At 41.0% G+C, this 21,901-nt stretch overlaps 2 protein-coding genes across 7 annotated transcripts; one reads left to right on the forward strand and one right to left on the reverse strand.

Moving 5' to 3' along the window:
* Nucleotides 1-1,388: 1,388 nt before the first annotated feature.
* On the reverse strand, nt 1,389-7,755 carry tmem74 (transmembrane protein 74). Of its 6 annotated transcripts, none has more exons than XR_003463454.1 (4): nt 7,547-7,755; nt 4,727-6,910; nt 4,343-4,397; nt 1,389-4,240 (listed from the first exon to the last, which is right to left on the reverse strand). XR_003463454.1 is itself a non-coding variant. In XM_019269150.2 (2 exons), exon 2 carries the CDS (start codon nt 6,841-6,843, stop codon nt 5,998-6,000), a length of 846 nt encoding a protein of 281 aa, XP_019124695.2. In that variant the 5' UTR covers nt 6,844-6,910; nt 7,547-7,755; the 3' UTR covers nt 1,389-5,997. The 6 variants fall into 6 exon arrangements, 2 of the variants coding, with proteins under 2 accessions (XP_019124695.2, XP_027141880.1); XR_003463453.1 differs by having other exon boundaries at nt 1,389-3,203; nt 4,153-4,240; nt 4,343-6,910; XR_003463452.1 differs by having other exon boundaries at nt 4,343-6,910.
* An 8,053-nt stretch (nt 7,756-15,808) lies between these two features.
* On the forward strand, nt 15,809-21,371 carry trhra (thyrotropin-releasing hormone receptor a). The gene is made up of 2 exons (XM_010747113.3): nt 15,809-16,628; nt 20,427-21,371. Exons 1-2 carry the CDS (start codon nt 15,819-15,821, stop codon nt 20,868-20,870), a joined length of 1,254 nt encoding a protein of 417 aa, XP_010745415.1. The 5' UTR covers nt 15,809-15,818; the 3' UTR covers nt 20,871-21,371.
* The last annotated feature ends 530 nt before the right edge of the window (nt 21,372-21,901 follow it).

Raw genomic sequence — 21,901 nt, forward strand, 5'->3', positions numbered from 1 at the left:
AGAGTCACAACATTACAACAAAAGCTTGCTCGCAAAAGTTGGGCTTGTGTTGCAAATATATACATGCATGAAAATAATTTGTTGTGATGTTTTCATTTAAAAACAAATGGGAAATCAGTGATGGAAACACTGCACACTTTCCAACTATGCATTGCTGTGCCTAAGTATAGCTTCCCAAAGCTGCTAGTGTGGCTCTAAAGTCTTAGTTTATGCATGTCTTTGGCTCCAATGTGGTTAAGCTCGACCAATAAGGCAGTTGTTTTTGAAATATAAAACGCACACATATTTTGTATTTGGGTATAAATGTGTCTGATTGTTTTCTGTTGTTCAAATGTTCTATAGTTGGAGATAAACAAGCTGTTTTCTTGGCTCACTGACGTCTTTCTAAAGACCACACTCAATCCCACTTACAGTATTTACTGCAGCAAACTAGCAAGCAGTCATTATTTACTGTAATTAGAGGTAAATGCATAGGCATAATGGGGGAAACAAGCATACACGGGAGGCCATGCATGACAAATAACTGCATTAGCAATTTGATACAAATTAAATCAATGGAGCCCAGCAAGACTGTGTGATTTACAACAGAAGGAACTAAACAGCGAGGTGATCAAGAGGTGAACCAAGCATGTGATTTGTTTGTGCAATATGTCTACATTACCCGATTCTGCTAAGCTGAAGAGGCATTCAGCGCATTGAAATATGATGGTAATGTTATTGTTGAAGCAGCCACTGTGTAACCACATCACTGGCGGGGGCACGGCCTCTGCCATGTCAAGCAGCCCACTTTAAAATTCACTGCAGTGGATGATCAGAGGGGCAGAGACAGAGGCAGAGACAGGGAGAGATAGATGTAACCTGTATTGCCTTCTTGCAGTGGTTGAGTGGTTTTACTGTAAGATTGATCCAACCGATCACCTCATTTCCTTTCTCATCTACTGTAGCAGCCAAAGCGCTGATAGTTTATCCGTCTGAGAAAGTGTTTTTTAGGTGCCAAGTACAACACAGGAAATGGCTCTACAGACGTTCCACTGTCTGGTTATGGCAGGCCTGATTGCCGGCATTAGTGAGGTTGACCAGTGAGCGAGTGACAAAGTGATTCTGAGGACTGTTTCACTGTCAGCCATGCAAAACATGGCTGACCAGAGACATAAATCGATCTGACACGGTACAGTAGTTGTGGTCCTTCCTTGTAAGAATAGGGTTTTGTGCAATCTCACTGCGAATAATAGGAAACTGCTGAACCCTTGAGGATTTCAAATTTGTAAGAAAATGAAATGGAAAGGACAGGACAGTACTGGTGAGGAGGGGGCATCTAATAATAAATTGAATTGAAAAAAAACACACACAGACAGAATAAACTTAGTTTTCATTTGCTTTAATGCCATGTAAAAATGAAACTGGGGAAAGGACTTGGATGGAGCTAAACAAGGATGTTCTTGCAGGCTAAATGTAAAACCGCCTGGCTAAGTGCATCCTTAGCGATAAGCTTTGTGGACTACATTTACAATACAATGAGCTTTCCAAAAATCCAATATGCACATTGACTAAAAATATCCTGTCTGAGTAAGGCAGTGGAGGAAGCAACCAAGAATGAAGTCATATCCCTGAGGAGTTTGGCTTTAGTCTTTCCCTCCAAAGGAATCAATCAGTGGATTTTTTTTTGTTTTGGCCGCATTATCCACTGATAAATGGAGGGCAAGCTCACCACAGATATGAATACGTCTAATATGTATTACAAAAGACAGGCAGTTCTTTCTACGCTTAGCTTCAAGCCTGAGTGCACACATCACAAAGCTGCCTGTCCACTGCACACTATTAAAGGAATAGTTCGACATTTTGAGACCTAGGATAATTCACTCAGACGAGACGAGAAGATTAATGCCAAAATGCCTCTTAGTTGTGGTTTTATGGGGGGTTATTTGTAGAACTATTTCTTGGCTGGGTGCAGTGACCCCTGCGTGTCTTGTCGTCACCGTGAGGTTTCCAGGCAACCAGCGGAAACTACAGGAAGTCACTGCGTCCAGCCAAAAAATAGTTCCCCAAATAACCCCTTCAAAAAACCACAACTAGGGGTTTTTACACTTTGGTTGTAACACGGATAAAACAAACAAGATGTTAATAGATTTGTGGAGTGGGATCGGACTGCTGGTTCTGGTTCTTCAGTATTTTTCCCCAGTCTGTGTTCCTATTTAATTTTTTTTCTCTAAACAATATCCTCAGTGCTACTTAACATACAAACACAGGACTCTCCCTGATGGCGTCCTATACTGTAGGTCTATGTTATGAACACCAGCTTTAATTATTCCAACTTTAACAGTCCTGTCTCTGCTGCCTCCTGGCTAATCTAAAAATCAGCGAAGACATGGCTTGTTGGCAAAGCTGAGGCAGGCTGGATGACATCTGAGTGCTCAAATAAGCCACCTATAATGGCACCGACCTGTCCATCAAAGCAGCCATGATGTAAATTATGCACTTTAATCCTTAATATTTCAATGAGTTAGTTATGTAGAAATTCACCCTCAGTACAGTTGTCATGAAAGGGGAAATTAGCTATAGAGACCAAAACTGTTTTTTGTACCAGGCTGTAAACATGTTTATTTCTGCTGCGAAGTTGGACATTTTAATATGGCGGTTAATGGAAATGATTCTATCCTGTAGCCAGCCTCAAGTGGCCATTAGAGGAACTGCAGTTTTTAGTATTTCCACCTTGGCTTCACTTCACAGCAATGGTGGTTGCCACTTGGTCAAGTAACATCATATTTGGAAAAAATGAATGGGATTTTTTCCTGTGAAACCAAAATAGCTTCTCCCACTTAAAAACCGTATTAATGAGCTATGAAATGCTGGTAGGCGAATTGTATTAAAAACATTTACATTTAGTCATTTAGGCAATGCTTTTATCCAAAACAACTTACAAAAAAAGGGAGCCAGGCTATCTGTTTCCAGCCTGTTCCCAGTTTTTATGCTAAGCTAAGCTAAACTTATGACTTTAGGGTCACATTGAAGAGGCAGACCTGAAAGTGGGTATAGATTTTACCATCTAATTTTCAGCATGAAAGTAAATCTCCAAAAATATTCCTTTCACTGCTCCATATATAGTATCTCAATGTCATGTAGTTTCCTCTTGTTCTGCCTCTGCATTCTCCAGAGATATGTATTCCTCCTATGGCGGCAAAGCATCTTGAATATCTCCACAGAAACTGTTTCACAAAGAAATTTTAAGGTCAGCAGCTGACACAAAAATCCAATGAACTAAAGCGCACACACACATTGAGTATTAACATTGACAAGATGGAGGAGTGTAATAACACCTTTAGGAAATGAGCTGATGGCAGCAGCTGAGCTGCTCCTCGGCCTTACCTGAAGGGATCGACTTACAGAGGAGCCAACCAAATATCAATAAGGCTGATTTAGCTGTGCACTGCTCAAGGATAAAGAGCTTATGCATGAAACCTCTGGAAATACACTTGAGCTTGCTGTGTAAAATGTTGTCGCTTTAAGCAAATCCCTGATTAAATCCCACAAACACGTTTAGTTGGCTGAATGAGGGGAAGCCTGGTGTTGGCTGTGTGGAATGATGCCAACCATGGGGGAGGACAGAAAGAAGGAGGGAGATAAAGAAGGAAAAGGAGAGAGCGAGGGGAAGTAATAGTATATTTCTGAAAACCTGTGCAGTGGATTCAGTGCTATGGATGAGCCTGTTTGAAGTCTGCAATGTTAATGGCGTCCCTCAGGCATTTAAGATCCTCTGTGTGTTTGAAAAGTGACATTCTCACAGATGATGCCACCTCTGAATATGAGTCTGACAGTGAATGGAAAGCACTGATGTACTGCGTGTGTAATGCAGCCATTACATTGCTGCGGTTTGAATTAATTGCTCAATATTATGATACATATTTTTGCCATTAGTTGCATTATTATTGGCTTTAATTTCACATTAATATATTGGTGTGAGGGAAAGAAAAAGGAAGTGCTAAGAAATGAGTGTCAAGCACTTGGGCGTCGCACCTCATTTCCACAGCCAACAACATGAGGAAATCTCGCTAAATGAAATATCACTTTAACATCTGCAATACTGGCCGAGGATTTACGGCTTCTGTGAAGAGAACAGGACAACATTGCCTCATATGGGTCATAAATTTTTATTACCTTTCCTGGAAATCTCTTCATTTGTCATTTTATTGCCATTTCAGGAAATAATGGCTGTTTTTCAGGGATGCACACATACTTGTTAGCCCTGTGGTCACAGACACAGAAAGGGAAATGCTGTATGAACTCAAACTTGCATTAGTTCATTGCTGTAACAAATGGTTTTTGAATGATAATGATGGCTAAACACCTCATTAGACTCCTGTGATCCAGCCTTGAAACGCACTGCTTCATCTGCCTGTGCACTGATGACATGTTGTGACAGTAAACACAGCAGCAGTGCATGTGAAGGAACGTACAGCAATGGTGTGGCCCCAAGCTGTTTACCATAGTAATCAGCCTACGCATCTCATTAATAGAGGCTGACTCATGTTGTTTTGAATGTCAGCCTTGAAATATGTTCACATGGCCCAGAAAATTAAAGGACAAGGAACCAAGGTAACAGTGACACTGCATAAGAATTACGAGCGCTTGTCTTGTGGAATTCAACATTTGGCTGTGTATATGAATATATGCAAATATTAATGAATTCTAGTGCTTCATGCATGATTCATGAGCCGTACACGGTACATACCTACATCAAAAATGTTTTTCAAGAGAATTGCATGGCATTCTTTTATTCTTTTCTGCGGGCCTCTTCATACTGCAACCAGCAAGGAGAAGGAGATAGTTGCTTTCAAAAGGACTCAGCTAAGGCAGGAAATAAAATCTTTAACCAAGGAAATATGTTGCTCTCTGACTCACCTGGACACTGGGGCATTACCATTTTTAGCAAGTCTGCACAAGATAAACCTCTTTTTTCTAAGCTTTTTGTGTCATCTGCAATATTTCTTTCAGCAACTCACCATGATAACATCAAATATAACCTTTTATGAAAGAATTATATCTCACTTTGGAAATGTAATTAGCTCTGTGAAGTAGTGAAGGCTTAAGGTTTTGGAAGTAGGGCAACTCTTTCATGTGCGATTAGTGTTCTTAAGTCCGTCCTCACGTAGAGAGACAGAGAAAACGGAAAGAGACAGGTAAGCAAAGGCTTGTCAACCTTGAAATGTCACAGGCACTTGGCTGTGGTCATCCGGGACCCTTTTCCACAAACTTATAGTGTGAATTTACTGCATGAGAAAAGAAAAGGTCTCCTGTGGCAGAAGGTGAGGGGAGAAGGAGGAGAAGAAGAGCAAGCGAGAGTAGAGGAGGGTGTACAGTGTCAACGCTGTCGACTGCAGTCAGATTGCTCTCTACAATCAAACCGATGTGGAGCTTTGGCTCAGATGCATGAAGCTTCACTTTACTGGCTTACCTCAGCACTGCACCAGGGAGGGACTGTCACTGGATATTACCATGTGGACCACTGAGCTGATTCTCCCATGTCACAGTGGACAGGGACAGCTTTACATCCCTCCTTGCTCCCACTCTCCTAGCCTGGGGACACACATTTCCCTTACTTCCTGAAATGTGTCTGTGCACAATTTTACTGTTGGAAACATTCGCATTAAATATGAATAGCCTTAATAATAAATGAAAGCTCTCAGAGATTGCATCCTGGGTGTGTGTGTGTGTGTGATACAGAGCTCTTCACATTATTACCAGTTACTTTTATATTGTGGTGCCTTATGAAATCATTTGGGAACTATCTGACACCACATAACGTTGTTCTGCCTATTTGAGTGCTTTTCTTGTCCTTTTTGTTTCCCATGTGGTTATACAATACAGTATTCAAGCTATTTCTACAGTCTAAGACCGAAAATGTAGAGTGTATGAACACAGTTTTAGGCTACAGTGTGTTAGAGAATGTGTGTGAATGGCATTAATTCCTCAGTTATACACAACAGGCTTATATGCAGCATTTTAAGTCAAAGTTTCCTGTACTTCCTCCTCCAGGGACAAGTGCGTAGAGGAGTGGCTTGGACTGGATCTAGTTTTCAGGCTGATAGAGCCATACTGTTTGGCTGAACGCTTGGAATAAGCAATGACTTTTCTCCTGTACATCTCCCCCTTCCACATGGAGACCATCAGCAGCGTGGAGAGCACCACGCCGCCCAGAGTGAGCAGGCACAGACCCGCTATGACGCACCGATCCAGGTGGGCACCTATTCGGGCGCTTTCCATCTCCAGCCTCTCCATCTCCCTCGCCGACACGCTGTCTCGGTCCACCGCCACATCCCGAGGCACGGCGTAGGAGATGATCACCAAGGAGATCCCAGTCACTAAGAACGTGACTGCACTGATAAACCCATAGTCTATAGAAGTTCCGGAGCCCTCACCGAAGGAGAGATCATCCTCGGACATGAAGGAAAACTCCGGTAAAGTCTCGGAGCAAGGCTCGCCGTTACGCACGGGTCTGTGAATACTTTTACAACTAGTCTCCGGGCTGGCCAGACGCAGGTTAACATTCTCATCAATATAGGTGAAAGATGTCTCTAATTCCTCGTCGCAACAAACCCGGATTTTCTCCTCACTGAAGTGACCGGCTTTAACCTCCGCGCCTCCCTTTCGCGGCGCCGTCCTTGGTGCTGAATGACACCGGTCATGGCAGCTACGTGCCTGGTTACAGCAGCTCTCCCCCGGGAGCGCTCCTCCTGTTGATCCACCGGACTTGCGGATATGCAGCGCGATGGAAACCCGGTCAAGGACGTCGGGATGATCGGTCTGTTTGCCTCCTTCATCTGCGGGAAGTACCTCTGGAGAAGCCATTCGTTTTCCACCACCAGCTGGTTCACTCTAAGCCTTCCTCCCACGATGTTGTCACTCCACAGCATCCCTTAAAAAGAGGACACACACACACACACCGGCTCTTAAATGGTGCATCTTAATTAAATCACCCTTTTTGTAAAGCTTGAAACCTTACGTCCACAATGCGCAAAAACCTGTGCGTAATTTGGAACAATGCGCAAAATGCACATACCTTAGGCAATACTGAAATCACCACCACTTTAAAGTTGATCGGATCGTTTAAGAAAAATCCGTGGACCCTTACTGAAAGGCGCTTACAGTGGCTGTGATTAGCCAAATGCTTCTGTATCCAATTAGGAAAACAATCCACGTATAAACCGAGATTAAGCTCTATTCTAATTCTGTTTGAGAATGAACATAGCATATAGAATGGATGCATAAGTAAAACTGGGCTAAAACTAAATCACACATAAACTATACATAGTTGGTCTACTTACGAGAGAGCCACCATGAAAGTGTTTCACAGTGCAGCCTGTTTAAACACAAAACACGTCCGATACTTCCACAATATGTGTCGGGATACTCCCGCACACTTTATTTGAATTCAGCAGAAGATGCTTCTCTGCATAAGGGTGGACCAGTCATGCACAACCCGGCTCATTTTTTTTTCTAATCCTCAACAAAAACCTCCTCAGACTGCACAGATGAAAAGAAATACACTTACCGGGCTACTTCACCATGCCTTCTTCTCTTCACTGACACTACAGCGAGTCAGAGGCACGCAACGGGACAGATAATAATAATAAAAAAAACCCTTATCAGTGAAAATGCTTTGAATCTATTCTCTCCCTGCTCGATGCTGTGGCGACAGGCTGCACTGAGGGGAGCTCTCTGTTAGTCCCTCCCACACACAGACGCTGAAAGGAGCGCAGCTATCTGTGTGAGCCGATTGAGATCACTAGCAGTCAGTCAACACACAAACAGGACGAGGATTTGAAAGGCTGAGGACCCGACGAGCATATTTTCCTGGCAGTGCCCTTCCTGTAGGAAACATGTGAGGGGAAATCTGATGCCACAGAAAATGCAATGTACAACTATAGAGCCAAGGACAGGTTAGTAGGCTAGAGGGGATAAAAATACCACTACTAAAGACATAAAAATAAGCCTCTATAGGAGAAATCACAGGAGCTCAGGTTCCATAAAGTGTCATTAGGTTTCCATCAAGTCAGCCATGAATGTCACACATTTGACATACAGTAATATTAATACCAGGAGAGATAAATACTCATAACGTGCAGTTAAGCACTACAAATGTAATATTTAACACCCCAAATTACAATATAAACTGCCTAAGGCTTTTCTAGTGATGTCAGGGTAAATAAACAAGATCTATACAGCATGATACCATTGATGTATACAGTAATAGTAATCTGTGCTGTTGTCATTTAGAATCAGAACATTTCATTCAGCTGTGCTATATGCAAACACCATTGTTAAACTGCATGTATCATGCACCATCTGTTCTCCTGTGCTCTCTCAGAAGATTACTGGTGACTATGTCAAAGCCATCCTAATCCATGTTTAATCTAGAGATCTAATAGGTCATCGTGTTGGGAGGTCCATCTCATTTATGCCACATCTTCCAGAATCCAACATCTTTAAAGACAAATGATCAACAACTAACACAGCAAATGACAAAGTTTTCTTGGAAAGTGCAAACCACATGCTAAATGCAGGTCACCATCAATGATTTAAGTGCTTAATCCCACTTTCTGAATATTCATTGGCTGACTGTTCCACCTTTTTTAGCACAGGCAGCGGCTATAAATATAGTCGCCACTGTTCCTGGAGTCCTAGTGGCTGGGTGAACAGCTTTGGCTCATTTCCCAACAAGACTCCATTTAACAGATGAGCAAAGAGGATGGGAGGGTAAAGGAGAGAGAGAAAGATAGAGAGAGAGTCGCAGACAGACAAAGACTTACTCCACCATTTTTGTTCCAGGAATTAGTTTACAGATTGTAGACAATTTGATTTGGTCACATGCAAAGAAACATAGAAGGAGAAGCTGAAATCTGACGTGTGTGCGCTCGACTGAGGGGTAACAACAGCAAACTATCAGATGCTATCTGTCTGCAACAGTGCACCACTTTTCCTGCTGGCAAGGACACCATGCTTAGAAGAGGAGGGGCGGTTGGGGAGTCAGCGCTTCTAAGGGCTATAAATCCTCATAGTGTGTCTCCTGCCACAGGCATGAACCCACACAAAGACTATAAAGATTATGAGACATGAATGTAGCTCTGCTTTTTCTTTAGCCAGTAGCAGATATTAGAAGGTGATAGAGGGGAGGAAGCAGAGATCCCCGCACACACAGCAGTGGGAGGGAGAAGAAGAGCATGTGTGGGGGTGTGAATTATGAAGTGAATTAATGAATGGTGAGTGACTGAGCTCGCTTCACCTCCAGCTGCTCCAAGAGGTACTGGAACAGCTTAGTGTCCCATAGTAGTGGCCTGTGTAGTAAAATTAATGAATGTGAAACCGGATGTTGCGGGGAAAACCCCACAGCTCCCATTGCACCAGTTCTAACTCTCAAATATACACATCACTGAAATGGTTAGCAACACCCAAACAAGTTCTTAAAGGTCCAGTGTGTACCTCACCTCACCCTCCCCTTCCAAGCATGTAGGAGACACTACAGCAGATGTCAAACTCTGTTCTAGGCTGCTCTAGAAACAAGACCTGCAACATCTGTAGATATACAGTAAAAGGATCATTCTAAGGTAACAAGAACAATAATGATTTTATAATATATAATAATAATGATTCTATTTTTAGGGTTATTACCGGCTAATGAGAATTGTATGAATATTATAAAAAAGCATATTACATTCTGCCAGTAAATTCCCTTAAATCTTACATACTGGACCTTTAAGTAGAGATTAGTTGTTATAACTGCCAGTTGTAACAGTGTTCATGTCATATTGGAGTAAGGCTTTAATGATTAGTCTATTTATCAAAAGTTGCCAATTATTTTGAAAATCAAGATTCCCAAATGATTCTCCCATGTGAATATTTTCTGGTTTCTTTAGTCCTCTGTGACAGTAAACTGAATATTCTGGGTTGTGGACAAGTCACATTGAATAATGTTTCACTCCATGGACCAAACAACCAATCAATAAATTGAGAAAATGATCAACAGATCATTACTTGTTAATTAAATAGTAGTTGCAGGCCTATAGTGAAGACTTTTCTTTATGGTCCCAATTTAGTTAAGTACTATTAGTTTGAAACCAACTAATAGTTAGTAAGAAATTGACACTTTCACTTTCTTTTCAGTTTTTAAAGTAATTTGGGAGCTTTGTTACACATTGAAAAAGATGTACATGTCAAATGAAAGTCAGTCAGTCAGTAGAGTTTCTTCAGCATCTTGAGGTCTCTGACAGGGTAGTGGGCCACGACAGCAGGGATGGTATTGTTAATTATTAATAAGCAGGTGTGCACAGTCCCCTGGGTTTGTTTGGGAAGTCTGGCACGCAAACCCTGCAGTAGCTTTTAAAAAGAGAGGAGAGTGCATGCAGACAGCAGGATGACAAGGGAATTAAGAGAAAAGCAGACTAAGGTTCAGTGTGGAAGGTTTTTTCTCCTTGTTTTTGAGTGGGTGTGTGTGTGTGTGTGTGGCGGCAGAGGTGCCAGACACAGTTATGAAATATTTAGCACTTGGACCTTCAAGTTAATTTACAGTGACTTGCCTAATTGAAGTGATGTGACTGGCCTCAACACAGACACTGTGGGATAATGGAAGGATAATAAAGGATTTGCTCATGACTTATATATATGTGTGTGTGTGTGTGCGTGTGTGTGTGTGTGTGTGTGTGTGTGTGTGTGTGTGTGTGTGTGTGTGTGTGACAGAGATTTATGGTTCACACAAAGATAAGACTTCACGAAAAAAAAAAAGCTTTTGGTGATTAAGCAAGCCGAATCGGATAATTAATTCAACCGCTCCATCGACCCTTCTTCTCTTTATCGTCTCTTTATCATAATTAATGTGATGTTATCCCCTCACGCCACAGCTGCTTTTGCTCTCAATAGCTCTTGATAATAATTGTTTTTTCCAGTCTTTTGCCTCTCTGTCTCTGTTTGACACACCGATTATCTCTTACAGGTATTCTGATGTGCCCAGTTATAACAGCGCTCTAATTATGACATAAACAACATTGTGTTCTAGTCACCGCATCCCATTTGTTTTGACAAATGCACAGTCAAGTTTAGTTTAGCTCCTGCTCTATCCTTGTGTGAGCTGAGCAAAGTCATAGCTGCTCTTTAGTATGGATAAGGCGAACATTTTAGACTGGATTGGATGACTTTCATTCATTAGTTAAATGAGAAAATCTTGAGTTTAGGCCAAAGACATCATTTATTTTGGTGAATATAGTGAGCCAAGCACTGAGTAGTCTGCTGGCACTGCTGACATTAGTACAAGTTTGCTTCTGAATTTCTGTTGGGATGTTTACCGTGACTTTTCAATTAGGGAACAAAAGGAGCTTTTCTCTTAAAAGCCACAGCGGATGAAATATGTATTATATTAACAGAGAAGTCTTTGTTTGTGAATGTGTATTGTAAAATATTCTGACATAACATTTCTTCTTTACAGCTTTAGATGACTGGTGAAAAATCAGCCCAAGAGTATGAAGTCTGAAGGAATGCATTTCATAAATATAAATGAATTTCAAGGCAGGGGAGGAGAACCTTTGAGACCTGGGGCAAAATATTAGAGAGTTCAAGCACGCACACTAAATAGGTATTAAATCCAAGTCACTTTTTCTTTTCAGTTTTATGTCAAAGCATTTATTTCGTCATTTCAGCATACCAGCACAAGTGGCTTATACTTATTGCACATAAAGCCTCAAACAAATCCATGTGGCAGCCACTTGAGTAGCCATTAGTGTTCACACCTTGAAGAATTTAAAATGTAGATGCATTTCGTAAGATAGACATTGGGATTATACAGACAACCTGCATCTCTATGAAATGTGCCCTGGTCCAAATATCTACTGCAACTTGGCTCCACTCTCTTATTTAATGTGTCAATCGCAGGGTTTGACCACAAGATGGCAGTGAAGACCCACTGTCAGTGTTGTAGGGACAGAGGGGCACAGGGGGGCTTTATCAGAATCAGGGGAGACAATTATGCACTGATCAGTGGTGCAAAGTACCATTAACTTAAGTACTTTTCTTAAGTACAATTTAGAGGTACTCTGCAGCTTGTTACTCCACAGTTATTTGATAGCTGTAGTTACGATGTAGATGAAAAAAAAGGGGGAAAAAAAAACAACAGTCAAATGCTGATATAATAATCAAAAGGTATATATTACACCACTCACATTCAGCCGGCTAACAATAATGTAGTTTTACTTTTGAGACTTTTAGTACATTCTTGCTGATAATGCTGCTGTACTAAAGGACAAGTACAGTGTTTTGTTTGACAAATGACACTTTGTCATTTTATATATTGTTTTTTGTACGGATTTAACACATTAAATTGAATGTAGAGGTGCTGCAGGCGAATTGTTTTATCTTCTGGCTTCAGAGCCAGGCTTGCTGTTCTGTTTTTCTCTTCCAGTCTAAACTGGCTGCTAGCTGAAGCTTTATATTTAGCATACAGATATGAGAGTGGTATAAATCTTCTCCTGTAACTGTTGGCAAAACAGAAAGTAAGCGTCTTTTTCAGAGTGTTGGACTTTTAAGTTCATATGAAAAAACTGTTGCTTTTTGCTCATCTAGAAGTTACAGAGCAACTTTAGAATGAATTTGCAGTCTAGTTACCTGGTGAAGATAAGTCTGGTATTCTCACTCTTTTAACTCTGTCATTGGTCTCTACCAAGTCCTGTGGAAAATATTGCTCTTCTGTTACTTCTGTTGCACTACATTCACCAGCTAGTCACTAACTGTGTCTGCCTGCTGTTTAATGCTGAACATGTATGTGTCCAGGGGCTAAACAAGGAGCTGAAACTCACCATAAACTTAATAAAGCCGAGAGGGGCTGCAGAGTTAGGTTATAATTCTCTGTAGGTTCATCATTACGAGCGAAAAAATATTGATTGTAGCCACTTTAAGTAAAGATCTAAAGGCTTCATCCACCACTGTCACCCTGCAGCAAAGCTTTAGATTCAGCGGGGTGGAAACAGTTAAAAAATAAATAAGGTTGCCTATCAGTCTATAAATCAATGATTTTGCAGTTATGATTATAAAACACAGACAGGACAAAGAATAATGAAACATTTGGTATACTTTGTTCATAGATTTGGATGTCTGACCTATAATAACCACAAGTCTCCATGGAATTTTACATCAGAAATGAATTATAGCAAGCATGCCCATTCACATTAATAGAATCAATATTCATTTAAAATGACTGGGCAAGCCTGCTCTCTCTGACACCTCTGGTGGATGCATTCTGCAGGCGTCAATTACGAAATTCCTTGCCCACCTGTGAATTGTGTGAGTTTACATCTCAACCCCTGGCAGCGAGGAGTAATGATCTGTCATGGTGTCCCACCTGAACCTAGCACTTCATTTAGCTCTTCTCAAATGATGTAATAGACACAGAGGGGATCGATAAAGCGGTGACAATGAATTAATATCACATGGTAAATTGTGTGCACACTGACATAAAATCTTTGAAACGATAGTGGGGTTAACCAATGAGAATTAAACTCTGGAGCATTTAAAACCATGATAATCCACTGCTGACTTTCAAAAAACCGTTAACAAACAAAGGTTTTATCCACAAAGTCTGGTGGATAATCTGTCCACAGTTCAAAATACAGACCAAAGAATGAGCCGTGCTTCCTTCCAGGCAGTTTTCCTTCAGACTGCTGAGCTCTCATTGCTAAACCAACCTCCTGGGAATGTTATATACGGAGTAATATAAACAGCTGCAGAACCTACTGTGCTGAGATCTAAGTAATTTTCATCCAACGCTTTCCCTCTATTCTCTAGAGAACGTGCAGCTTCCCCGGGAATAACAATCACACTAATCTGAACCAGTGTTGAGCGACTGCCTGAAACCTCAGCCAGTTTATTTATCTTTTTTGGCTCTGGGACACTTGAGGTTAGGCGGGTGGGGGGATACTAATCATGGACCGTCTCTGTTTGTGGATATCCTGCAGATGGAGATGAGTGCAGGCAGTAGAGGACTCTCCTACTGAGAAGCAGCTCCATCAGAACCACACTGAGCTCATCTTTCTAATGTTACAGGTGTTTGGCCCTAATGCTGAAACACCACCCATGGGTGTTGTGATTACTCCTGAGAAGTCACCCCTCTCTTTCTACATAGCGATGCTGTAATCTAACTGAACAGTGTGAGCCTTCATTTTGTTTCCTTACCGATGAGGCGTGAGAAGTCATGTGGATTCAGGTAGATGACAGGAGGAGAGAGAGAGAGAGAGAGAGGGATAGAGAGACATACAGAAACAGAAACTCAATCTTTCCGGTACATTTAACACATTGTTTACATGTGAATCAGCCAATTTAAAGAGCTACAGTTATTACCACAGAGCTAAATTGCAGATCCAGAGTACAGGAAACGTCAAACAGGCTGCTACAGTCATGTTTCCCATGATTCCGAGTCATGCTGTGAGCTTTTTGAAGCCACCATACAAAATGACATATCATCACAATATTGCACTAAAGAGTGATATAAAGTGACCTTTGTGAATCTTTATGACATTTGTATGTCCTTCCATCACTGTAATAGTCCTATAATAGGGTCACATTGCTCCTGTAGGACTCAGATTGATCTTATTTTCGAGTTTATGGGTTTATTTGTTATCTCCAATTTTATGTGGCGCTTTGTAACTGAGTGACAGGGACCATAACACTGTTGACATTTTTTTTAAATCTCCCACCTTATGAATACAGTAATATTTCTGTATGTATGTACAGTGTGTAAAATGTACTGTATAATAAATGCCAAACAGTGCTTGGGAGCAGTAAATGACCCGTGTGACTGATGTGTTATCATCATTTTATTTGATTTTTGTTACAGTCGCAGCATCCATGTTTAAGCAGCATTTTAATGCTGTAGTTGATGGAGGTAAGGCTAATTTAATACATAAAAAAACTCAGAAATTTTATTCTGCACAGCAGCTGTCAAATACGGTAAAAACTACAACATGTTGTAAGATGTAGAGGTGTAGAAGTATAAAGCAGCATAACATGTACAACAAAAAAAGCGAGTAATTTAATTTGCGTTCCACCACTGGAGTCTGCAGTGATGATCATTTAACGCATCACTTCTGTTTATGCAGTTTGGGGGTTTAATTATATAAATAAATGCATTTTCCTCTACTTTTATATCCTTCCAACATGTATTTTATTTTGTAGTAATTCTCAAATATATATTGACATTGTGTATAAAGGATGCAGACATCTACAATATCTCCAGTGGATGGATGGTAAAATGGTTTATAACACTCTATAACGCTCTATGTCGTTATAAGACATAAGTTCCTGCCATAAGACCATAAGTTTGTGGCTCCACTGTCTTGTCACTGTCTGTGACTTCACTGTGATCAGTGAACGAGGCTCTCAGGAGCAGAGAGGCTCTGCAGGAAGCTCTCAGTCAGTCATGACCGTGTGAGCAGTGAGACAAGAGCAGGGCGCAGAGCTGCCTGCAACACCTCCTCTCTCCCCTCTCATCAAACTTCAACCAACAACCGAGCTCAGCTCAGTCCACTTTTTGTTTTGATTGTGTTTGTATGGACCACATTTTGGAGTTTCATTTGGCAGCTTTGCAATATCAGAAATTGGATTTCGTGTTGAAGAAAAAAGGAGCACTTTGACTGGATTATATGTGGATGAAAACGAAGTTTTTGGAGGATTTACGCTCGCTGGACTTTTTGGTGCCAGGGCCCTGCAGTTTACTGCAATGAATTTTTGTGATTTCTTTTAAATGCCTGCAGTGTAATTTTCTTAAAAGCGCACAGCCTCGTCCTATTATGGAAAACCTCACCACTGGAAACATGACTATGGAGAATGACACGTCGGTGCAGGGCAATCAGAGCCTGGATGTTTGGACTGACTACACAGTTGAATACAAGGTGGTCAGCGTGTTTTTGGTGTCCCTTATATGCGGTGTGGGGATCGTAGGGAACGTGATGGTCATACTGGTGGTCCTCACCACCAAACACATGCGGACTCCAACTAACTGTTACCTGGTAAGTCTGGCCGCGGCTGACCTGATGGTCCTCACAGCCGCCGGGCTGCCCAACATCACCGACGCCCTGTGCGGACAGTGGGTGTTCGGTTACGTGGGATGCTTGGGGATCACTTATTTCCAGTACTTGGGAATAAACGCGTCCTCCTGCTCCATCAGCGCCTTCACCGTGGAGCGCTACATCGCCATCTGCCACCCCATCAAAGCGCAATTCCTGTGCACTTTATCCAGGGCAAAGAAAATCATCATGCTGGTCTGGGCGCTCACTTCTGTCTACTGCGTCATGTGGCTCTTTCTGTCAGACACTAAAAAGTTGGTGTATGACAACGTGGTGCTGCTCACCTGCGCCTACAAAGTGTCAAGAAGTCACTACCTGCCCATTTACTTCACAGATTTCGCGGTGTTTTACGTGCTGCCTCTCATGTTGGCCATGGTTCTGTACGGACTGATCGCCAGGATACTTATCCTAAACCCGCTGCCTTCAGATCCGAAGGAGAACACCAAGAAGTGGAAAAAGGAGACAGGGAGTCAGGGAAGGAGGATGATCAGCACCAACTCATCCAGCAGCACCACAGCTGCCTCCCGCAGACAGGTGGGGAAACTGCTGTTCACTTTATCACTGTGTGTGATGAGTGTGTTTGTTCGAGTGTGTGTGTGTGTGTGTGTGTGTGTGTGTGTGTGTGTGTAGGGGAGAATTGGTCCAGCTGCACCACAGGTAAGTTCAATTTGATGTCATTCACCCCCCTCATGCTTTGAGAAGAAGACGAGAGGAGCATTTTTGATGACGCCATGTCATCACTGTAGATAAAAATACATACTGGGGGAAAATATCATCAAGAAAAGTGGGATGATAATGTCACAGGTGACCCCGCACACTGGCAGTTTTAATCAAGATGCTGATCACAAAACATAAGGTGTTTATTAGAATCAGCCTTTGCCATATGTGTAATGTGCTGTGGGGGAAATACCAGTGGGAGATGTTACTCCAATATTGTCTTTGATTTATTCAATAGAGTAAGAATGAAAAAAAAAGAGGTAAAAAGTCAATATGAGCAAAGGGAATATGTAAGAACATTACAACATTACAAAGAACAGAGAACACCAAAGTCACAAGTGTTTGAGCTGAAAGGTCAGAGGTCCTCACACACACAAAGTGCTTCAGAGTCTGACAAAGTGAAAACAACCTTCTTTATTTTCATAGGTCATCCCATAAATATGAATCTGACCCTTATCTTAGCCATGACGGTTATCAATAGAAACTTTGCATTTAACGGCAAAGTTTAACGGTGTAATGGATACATTTTCAACCAAATGGGCCTAATAAATATTTTCAAACTCAACCATTTTTTCTCCTTTAAATACCTTCTTTGTTTGTTTTTCTTCTGACCTTGTTAAACCCAGTATGTAGACAAGCACTAGTTGAGTTTAGACATTTCATGGTGCAAAAAAGCGCAAGACACAATCTAAGGAAATATCTCATAGGTTAAATATGCTAATGATGAAAATCTTCCTCTTAAAGCTTCTAACACCCTGCAAAGAGTTCCCACTTTATTAAAAACAAAACAGAAACCTCTGAAGGCAATCCAGTCCAATCCACTTTATTTATATAGCAAGTTTTTAGCAAACACAGGGTTTCCAAAGTGCTGCACAACAAGATAGAACACAATAAATAGCACAATGTCTGGCACAGACCAGACTCTCAGGTAGAGCTAGACGTTTGTTTATCAGATCACTGGGAGAAGCCCTCCTGGAATGACAGGGGGTGTGGTACCCCGAGGGAGATCCATGATCTGTTGGACAGTCTAATCAGTTAACCTCAACTCAAATAGGCTTTTTCTCCATCAGTATGGCTCGTGTTGTGCCTCTGGACTAACACGCACACACAACCACACGTTCCCGTGTGTTTCTGGTCAGCATTAACCGCCCCTTGTGCACACAAAGAACAAATCATCACCAACTACACGTCATGTAGCATCTTACTGAATTACCTAAAGGTCAAGAAGTAATGAGGTCTACGATTGGATATTTCGCTCACTGATAACACTGGCAGTGCTCCTATCAAATCCAATTAGACTCACCTGACTGCAGTTGAGACGACGCAGCATAAATATGGATAAAATGTAATTACACACAAGTTTCATATCAGGATTATCATCTGGTAATTATATTAACAAATCTAGGCTTTGTTAAGTTGCATAATGATTTTATCACTCCTAGTTTGGAAATAATTTACAGCATCTGAATAAATAATAAACTAATATGAATATTAATAAGGTGTTTTTAAAGTTTTTTTTCCAAGAAACAGTTTCCACCCACATGCTACAAGCTGGATAAATGTCTTCTCTGGTAAAATGAGCTGTGTTCCATAAAAGTCTCTGATGCTTTGCATTCATTTACAGGTTGTAAAGTTGTAATGCTGCTCACATTAGAGACTGTTTAACTGCAGATGTGTTAATTTATAGTTAATTCATGTAAATCTTTGTGTGGTCATCATAATGAATGGACAAATGTTTGAGCAGTGTGGCTCTGCTGATCTTCACATGGTCCCATAAACTGTCAATCATATCATCATGTGGCAAGCTGCTTGTCTACAGCAGCCTGGCATTTATCCTAAGTTAATGTTACCAAGCTTCTTGGCTTATTTGTTAGTTACATCCAAGCCAGCTTACATGTTATCAGCCTTTGGGTAAAGATCTGAACACTGAACTTGAAAATAAGAGTAAAAAACCTTGTCTTGTTCCTCTTTATTCAGCAACAAAAAAGTGTTGCTAACAGCAACAGTCTCAAGTGGTTAAACCTCTGTTTCTTCTCTCATCAACACTGTGTTTTAATGTGATTTTAACATGGATCATAAATGCTGCTACCTGCTAACTAGACAAAGCAAGACTCCTGCAAGTGTCTATTCATGCATGTATCATGAAATCGAAAGGTAAAAAAAAAAAAAGCAATAATAATTTGCACAACACTGATGATATGCTACCCATGAATTCTCTGCAGTCACATGAGCTAACCAGATATGTCTTACACGTTATTGTAGGCATAGTGTAAGATGCAGCACAATTTTACATATGCATTAGGGGTGTCCCTTGTCTCTATCAGTGATGGGGTCCTTGGCCTGAAAAAAGTTGAAGCACGGTCTTTGGTTACATTAGTTTTGTTGGTGAATTTCCCCCACAGATCATATTATTATATTTCTTTTTAAAGGCCTGCTTATTTTGGGGAATATTTGTTTGGGGTTTTGATTTCGCAAGCAAGTTTAGCCTAGCTGAGCAACTTTTAGTAAAAATATTTTACTTTTCATTCATTCATTTCATTAAAACAACTCTTGCACCACCCAAACCATCGTCATCCATTCATCAAAACACTGAATAGAAACTAAAAATTATTAGTCTAACATCATGGCGTCTGTTGGCAGCCTTTGGTTTAGTAGCCACAGTAGCACCTATTACAAACCCAAAAGTTATAATTATTAGGATTTCAGTCCTGGTTAAGCTGGCAATCATTACTGGTGCTGTTTGGTTTAATACTGGTCCCAGAATTCAGTCTCCAGTCAAACATATAACAAACAATCAGGTGTTTACAGCTGTTTACAGCTGTTTACAGCAGTAATAGTATCTGCTTAGAGCTGGTCCTCTGTTAAAAACAAATTACAAATCTGTCTTCTATTGTAGAGACATTTTTGATGAAAGATTGTTCTCACCAGTAACCTCAGTGACAACTGCGAACCTCCTTCCCAAACAGGCATTCTTGTGAATGCTGGACAATTAAATTCACATTGAGTTTCATCAAGTGCTTGTAGCGTGAAGCAATAGCAGTAGGAAATGTTCAGTGAATGGTTCAGTAAACAGAAAGGTTATATCAATGAGAGAAAATTACAGATAGTAATGGTGGATTACACAGAAACATCTCTTCCTGTTAATATTTTATGTGTGGGTAGATAATTAGAATCTTAAATGAGAATGGCAGACTCCACCACTAACAGTGAAACTACGTTAACCAGAGGTAGTTACAGAATGTAAATACGTTTAAAGCCTATTACTGAAAAAATGTCAACCATAAATAGTAGCAGTAACGTAATATAATTTCATGAAGATCTTCAGGATTAAAACTTTAAATGGCATTGTTTTTCACTGAAGACATTTTGAAATGTCACAGTAGGAAAAGTGCTGCTTCGATTTCAGGTCCTGGTATTGTGCATGATGACTCAGTGTCACACTGTCATGGTTTATGGGGACATGAGTAAAACAAAACCACTATTAATGTAAGTAGTAAGTCAAACGTGTCCTGTGCTGTGGCTCAAACTGTATCAACTCCAAGTTCAGTTAATGATCCAGTTTCCTGTGATTTCAATTCATTGTAGCAGTTTTTTAACACGATTGAATTTTATCAGGTGACAAAGATGCTGGCTGTGGTGGTGATCCTTTTCGCCCTACTTTGGATGCCCTACCGGACCTTAGTGGTGGTCAACTCCTTCCTGGACAAGGCCTACCTAGATACCTGGTTCCTTCTCTTCTGCCGTCTCTGTATCTACCTTAATAGCGCCATCAATCCGGTCATCTACAACGCCATGTCTCAGAAGTTCCGCGCTGCTTTCAAGAAGTTGTGTCACTGCGGCCCTCAGCGTATGGAGAAACCAGCTTCTTACAGCGTGGCTCTCACCTACAGTGTCATCAAGGATACGTCCAATGGGGAAAGTCCCGACCACTTCACTACAGAAATGGACGAGGAGCTAAACACAGCGACAGATCAGTACTTGCCCACTAGGATCCTGCCAAGTGCAAAGAAGATGCCGTTTGAAGAGCCCTCCCTGTCTGGGAGTGATGTCAAAGCCTGACTAAAAACCTACCTGAAAAGGATTCTGACAGCTGCAGTGTAAAAAATGGGATCGTTGACATTACTCAGACACTTCCAATTGAATTTCTCGGAGGTGTTTTCTCTTGGAAATGTTTCTTTTACTTCGCAAAACCATTTATCAAAAGCTAAATAGGATGCTGGGAGATAGGCTGACCTATAGACCTTTTAGCATTTTGTATAAAATAAAAGAAGTGAGCATTCAAGAATCTTGGCAAATACACTTTATTGATACATAAATACAGAATTATTGAATCCTGCCTCTGCTCTAATTTCTGAAAACAGGAAACAGATATTAGATATTAATCCAGGATGTGACATACCTAATCTTCCTGATATAATGCAGAGACACCTTTAAATAAACATTAATCCAAACTGTTACAGGAAAAAGATTCACAATAGCTGTGTATGTCATCAAGTTGATCCTATAGGTCAGGGGTAGTCAATTATGATTTAAGGAGGTCCAGACAGAGAAATGTACAGGTCCGTAGCATCATCATGTTTAAGTTGCATTATAATTTAGTTATACATTACAATTATTTTATATATNTATAAATAAAAAATAATAAGTTATTGGCTGACTTGGCTGCAGTCTTCTGGATTAAAAGCCGTTTTTTGGTCTCCTTTATATTTTTCTCTCCGTCACTGTCACTGTGATTGGCTGACATTCTTGCCCTCACCAATCTCAGTCCTCATGGCTAGACCTAACCAACTTGAACCCACAAAGGCAACGAGTAATGGCCAATCAGAGACAGGTAGGATGTCCCTTTCGCTGAGTAGTGGTGTAGAAACACTGCTAGAAAAATGCCGGTCAAAATGTAATCTCTGCCAAAACTGAAGAAAACTCAGTGATATGTCGTTTCTGGCTCTGGGTCCAGACAGGACAGAGTCTGGGTCTGGGTCTGGACCTGTGCTATGAGTACATGATTGAGTTTTTTTTAAGCATGCTGCTACCATCCACATCTCCCTTCCTCTCCACTCTAAACAGAACCAGACTGTTGAACCAAACTCTAT

Source organism: Larimichthys crocea, chromosome XIII, assembly GCF_000972845.2.
Source record: "Larimichthys crocea isolate SSNF chromosome XIII, L_crocea_2.0, whole genome shotgun sequence".
Taxonomy (NCBI): domain Eukaryota; kingdom Metazoa; phylum Chordata; class Actinopteri; family Sciaenidae; genus Larimichthys; species Larimichthys crocea.

Coding starts and splice junctions, on each gene's coding strand:
- tmem74 (XM_019269150.2), bottom strand. CDS start 6,843: ATGGCTTCTCCAGAGGTACTTCCCGCAGATGAAGGAGGCAAACAGACC.
- trhra (XM_010747113.3), top strand. CDS start 15,819: ATGGAAAACCTCACCACTGGAAACATGACTATGGAGAATGACACGTCG. Junction 16,629..20,426: donor CAGCTGCCTCCCGCAGACAG/GTGGGGAAACTG, acceptor GAATTTTATCAG/GTGACAAAGATGCTGGCTGT.